At 40.4% G+C, this 5998-nt stretch overlaps 1 protein-coding gene across 1 annotated transcript in view; it reads right to left on the bottom strand.

Annotated features, from left to right (window-relative positions):
* mipepa (mitochondrial intermediate peptidase a) overlaps positions 1 to 5998 on the bottom strand; it is a 49405-nt gene that overhangs the window by 14216 nt on the left and 29191 nt on the right. The window contains exon 3 of the mRNA XM_048597935.1: positions 4231 to 4283. Coding sequence (XP_048453892.1) covers positions 4231 to 4283 — 53 coding nt within the window. The remainder of the gene's footprint in view (positions 1 to 4230; positions 4284 to 5998) is intronic.

Genomic DNA, 5998 nt, shown 5'->3' with positions numbered 1-5998 from the left:
GCACAGAACACCACCACCTGAACAACATCCTGACTTGAAACCATATAATTATTGCTTCATTGACACTGGGGCAAAATTCTGGAACGCCGTTCCTAACAGTATTGTGGATGTCACTATACTCCAGTGTTACAGCAGCACATTACAACAGGTCACCACCACATTCTCCAGGAAAATTAGGAATGTAAAAAAATGCTGGCCTAGCCAGCAGCACCAATATGCCACAAACGAATGAATAAAGAAAACGTAATCATCACAAGCCACTTAAACACTTTTATCACAAGTCCTAGATGTTCAGGCAAAACTCCTGTCAAAAATAACAGAAAACACACATGTAGCATTGATTAAGAACATATATGTGCAATATTGCTACATGAGTCATATTTCTAGGCCAGAGTCTTGCCACATCTTAACTGGCATTTGTTTTTAAAAAGTTTATTGAACTTGGACAGCAATTTTGTACTCACTTTTTTGTTTTACCCAACAACATGGACACAAACCTCAACTTTTAAACCAATACTGCCTTCTTTGTTAACTTCATAACTATGACCATTATTAGACATAATCAGGTTGTTTGCAGTGATACCCAAGAAACTGGAGCAGCCTCAGCATCTGTCAAAGGTTAGTGCTCAATTTTGGATCAACTCTTTACTTATTGGCTTTCTAGTATTCTATAAGGAGAGACTAGATAGGCTGGGACTCTTTTCACTGGAGCTTAGGAGGTCAAGGGGTAACCTTATAGTGGTTTATAAAATCATGAGGGGCACAGATAAGGTGAATACCAAAGGACTTTTCCCTAGGGTGGGGGAGTTCAAAACTAGGGGGCATATTCTTAAGGTGAAAGGAGAAAGATTTATAATGGACCTGTGGGGCAACATTTTCAAACAGAGGGTAGATCATATGTGGAATGAGGAAGTGGTAGGTGCAAGTACAGTTACAACCTTTAAACGACATTTTGACAGGTTCATGGAAAGGAGAGGTTGAGAGGGATGTGGGCCAAACGCAGGCAAATGGGCATAGTTTAGTTTGGGAAACTTGGTCGGCACGGACAAGCAGGACTGAAGGGTCTGTTTCCGTACTGTATGACTCTACGACCGTAAAGTCTAATTGTTCCTGATTAGTAGTTGAGTTTCATTGATAGAAACTATAATTGTTCTAACTACTAACACTAGGGAGACACAGACAAAGAGAGAATCACTGAATCAGAAATTTACAGCATGGAAGGTGGAGATTCCGGTCATTGTATCCATACCAAACAATAAGTAGCGATCCAACTTATTTCCACCTTCCAACTCTTGGCCAAAATCCTTGTAGGTTCCAGTACTTCGAATGCATATCCTGGTCCACCGGACCCAAAACGTTAACTCTGTTTTTTCCTTCACAGATGCTGCCAGACCTGCTGAGCTTTTCCAGCAGCATTGTTTTTGCTTATGGTCTACTAAACAGCTGATATTTCTACCATAGGGCTGAAACATGGACAACATATAGGAGGAACCTCAAAGCCCTGGATTCATTATCAACATGGCCTGTGGAAGATCCTACATAACAAGCAAAGGAATAGCCACATTAGCATCAGTGACTTCTCAAGCAGGCACCACAAAACATCAACACTGCGATTTTTAAAAAAAAAATCATAGATTCCCTACAGTGCAGATAGAGGACATTCGGACAATTGAGTCTGCATCGATCCTCCGGAGAGTTCCCAGCCAGGCCCAATCCACCCGAGTAAACCTGTATTTACCACGGTTAATCCATCGAGCCTGCACAACCTTTGACACCACAGCCAATCCACCTAACCTGCGCATCTTTGGACTGTGCGAGAAAACCAGAGCACCTGGTGGAAACCCACACAGACATGGGGAGAACAGGCAAACTCCATAGATCTTGTGCCATCAGTTTCATTTGAGTTGATCATATAATCTGGATGTCAAATCCTAGGCATCCAATCCAGGTGTTCTGCTTCCAATGCAGTCAGGATAGATGCCCAAAAGGAGGACAGAAGAACTTCAAGGATGTGCTGAAAGTCAATATGAATAAATGCAACCTTGACATCAATTCCTGGGAGACCATTTTACTGGACTGAATAGTGATGTTAGCTCCCTCTTCAATTTGCTGTAGTAAGTGTTATTTGCCACAACAATCAATTGAAATTATGCCACCAACAGTATGAAATTGTGTGTTCAGGTATCTAACTGAACAAATAGTACACTTTGTTTGTCTTTAATCGAATACTTATTCCCTGCATTAAGGCTAGAACCATTTCTCCACCCAACCTCCTCCCCTACCACCCAGAGTATAATTCTCTGATTTGGGAAATTTGGAGCTGGTTAATCAAATAAGTTAAACCCAGTTAATTAATTCAACTGCTGCAAGTCTCTTTAAGTTCCTCAGTTATCCAGCAATTTCTAGGCCAGGTACCTATTACTTTTGAAACAAAAATGTATTAGCATCTTGGGGTTACAATACCTTCTACAGCCATATTATACTGTTTACTTTTCCAATCAAAAGGCAAAAACAAGGAAGACCACAGTGTTAATAATTTATTCAAGTAGTAAGAGAAAAGACTTACAGAACATCTTGGATTTAATTTTTTCTTTATTTCTTGCATTAAACTAAAATCTTTTTCACTTCTGGAAAACAAAAAAAGTGGCAAATATGAATCCCAGTGGATTTAGATGTTGTTAAAAGATACACACAAAACAAAGAAGAGACATAAAAATCAAGGTTAACAGACAATAATTTGCACTCATATAGTATACTTAACATCTTAAAACATCCTATTGCACCTTACCAGTGCATTTTCAATAAATATTGGTACTAAGTAAACAAAAAGGTTGACCAAATAAATAGGATTTAGAAGGTTGGAGAGAGAAAGGCAAAGACCTTGGCATGTAAAGGCACAGGAACCAAATGATGAAGTGACTAAAGTTGCAAGATATTAATAAAACTAAGGACATAAGATGTACAAGCATCAATATTTGTAACGATCTTCTGTGCTCCAGCGACTAAGAGAGTGGACGATTCATTTCTGCATCATTTGGTTCACTTATGACAAAAAAAATTTGAAGGCACTACATATTGCAAAGACTACAGCATCTGACAACATCCTGACAATAGTGCTAAAGACTTGTACTTCAGAATTTGTCATGTCCCCAGCAAAGCTGTTTCAGTACAACTACAACACTGGCATCTACTCAATAATATGGAAATTGTCCAATTATGTCTTGTACATGAAAAGCAGAACAAATTCAAACCAATCAAATTACTGTCACATCAGTCTACTGTCGATCATCAGTAGAGTGATGGAAGTTGTCATCAACAGCACCAGTAAGCAATAATCTGCTTAACGATGTTCAGTGTGGCCTCCACCAGGGCCATTCCGTCTGACCTGATAACAGCCTCAGTTCCAACACAGAGCAAAGTGCTGAATTCCAGAGTTGAGTCAAGAATGACTGCCTTTGGAATTCATGTCATATTTGACAGAGTGCAGCATCACAAACCCTAGCATGAGGTGAAAACTCTGTTGGTTAGGATCAAACACAGCACAAAGGAAAATTGTGTGGCTGTTCAGTCATCTCAACTCCAGGATGTCTCTGCAGGAGTCCCACAGGGAATGTACTAGGTCCAACCATCTTCAGCTGCTTCTTCGATGACCTTCCATCCATAAAGGTTAGAAATGAGGATGTACAGTGATGAATGTATAAATGTGCAACACCATTTGTGACTCCTCAGATACTGAAGCAGTCCATGTCCATGTCCAGATACAGCAAGAGTGGGATGATATCCAGGGTGAGGCTGTTAAGTAACATTCACGCCAAAGATGTGGCATGCAATGACGAACACAATCTCCAAGAAAGACTAACCATCACCAATGACCTTCAATAGGTTTATCACTGCTGAAACCCCCATTATCAACATTTGGGGATTACCAATGACTAGAAACTGAGCTCCACCAGCCGTTTAAATACTGTGGCTACAACAAGTCAGAGCTAGGAATCCTGCAGCGAGTAAATCATCTCCTGTCTCTGCAAAGTCTATCCAACATCAACCAAGCACAAATCAGCCACATTTATGCCTACTGTGTTTCCTGTTAGCGAATCAGTTTTGCATCAAAGCTGCCTAGACTCCTACAAGATAGATAAGCTCCAGATAGACTTTTTTTTTTTTTTTTTTTTATAAAAGAACCTGGTCTCTTTTTTTTTTAAAAAAGTTGCCAATTTAAATCTTTCTCACCCCGCAGGGTTGTGGAGCTGGGAGATGTAAGAGAGATCAGGAGGGGCCAAGACCTGAAGGGATTTAAAAACAAGGATGAGAATTTTCAAATCAAACTGCTACCAGATCAGAAACCACTGCAGGTTACAAGCACAAAAAAGTGTGAATTGAGCTTGGTATGTGTCATAATACAGAAACTAGTTTGCTGATATTGCAGGCAATAAGGATGGTAAACGGAATTTTGGCAAATGTACAAGGCATTAGACTGCACCTGGAGAACTGCGTACAATTTTGGTCCCCTTATTGGAGGACAGATCCAGTTGTATTGGTAGGCAGTTCAGAAGAGTTTCATTAGATTAATTCCAGAGGTGAGAAGTTTGTCTTGTGAAGACACAGTGAGCAGTTTAGGCCTGTACTCTTTACAGATTAGAAGAATGAGAGGAGATTGAATTGAGATATATAACATGCTAATGGAATTGCCAAAGTAGATTTAAAAAGATATGTTTACTCATGTGGGGCAATCTAGAACAAGAGGTCATAGTTTTAGTTTTAAATCTGCTACCCCTCACCCTAAGATGAGGAGACATTTTCTCAAAGGGTTGAGACTCTTTGGAATTCACTGCCCCACCGTGTGGTCAATGCTTAGGACTTTGAGTAAATTTAAAGGAGGAGACAGACAGATTTTTAATCAGTAATGGGTTGAAGGGTTCTGGGAAGGAGGCAGGAAAGTGGAGTTGAGGCCAAGATGTGATAAGCCGTACCAATCGTATCAACAGCAGAGTTGCCTACTCCTGCTTCTGGTTCTCATGCTATGTTCTTTTGGACAGCAGTTACTAAATTCAGATTTAGATACTGGAGGCAAGCCAAGAGAGTACTGTAATAGCTATGGTTCAGTGTCATAAAAACAGGTAGTGACAGCAATGTAGAGAGTGGCTAGAGTAAGGAGTTTGGGATTAAGCTTTGATCTACTTAATGTTCAACTGGAAGAAATTTCTTCTAAACCAATACTGGACACTGAAAAAGGAGCGTGACAAACCAGATACAGTGGAGGCATCATGCGAGATGATCATATTTCAGAGTTGGATAACATCAATGCACATTTAAAAGTCAAAGACAGCTGGTACTTTAAAATATACAGGAGTACCTAGAATAATCCTTAGCAGGCTCCAGGAGTAACAGTAACGCAAGTCTAAACATTTAGCAACCACTACTAAAAATGGTAAAATGAGCAAATAACTTGGCAATTTATTAGTGATACAGTAACTTTAGCAGAGCAAGATTAAACAATGAAGTAAACTAATTGATGTCTCGGATTTAAGCCCAATAACCTTTGCTTTCAGTCCCATTCATACAAAAGACACACACAAACAGGCTTACAAACATGCAAACACAGTTATGAGACAAATGAAAGAAAATAACAAAACTGGCCAGATTGCTTAAGTGGCTTTCATAACATGATGTTCCACAGACATAGATGATGGTTTTTTTAGAGATAGTAGGAACTGCAGATGCTGGAGAATCCGAGACAACAAGGTGCAGGGCTGGATGAACACAGCAGGCCCAGCAGCATCATAGGAGCAGAGAGGCTGACGTTTCGGGCCTAGACCCTTCATCAGAAAAGGGGGAGGGGAAGGGGGTTCTGAAATAAATAGGGAGAGAGTGGGAGGCGGATAGAAGAGGGATAGAGGAGAGGATAGGTGGAGAGGAAACAAACAGGTCGAAGAGGCGGGGATGGAGCCAGTAAAGGTGAGTGTAGGTAGGGAGTTAGGAAGGGGATAGGTCAGTCCAG

This window comes from Rhincodon typus, chromosome 6, assembly GCF_021869965.1.
Source record: "Rhincodon typus isolate 14 chromosome 6, sRhiTyp1.1, whole genome shotgun sequence".
In the NCBI taxonomy this organism is placed as follows: domain Eukaryota; kingdom Metazoa; phylum Chordata; class Chondrichthyes; order Orectolobiformes; family Rhincodontidae; genus Rhincodon; species Rhincodon typus.
The sequence above is the reverse complement of the archived record's forward strand: the minus strand, read 5'-3'. Positions and strand labels throughout refer to the sequence as shown.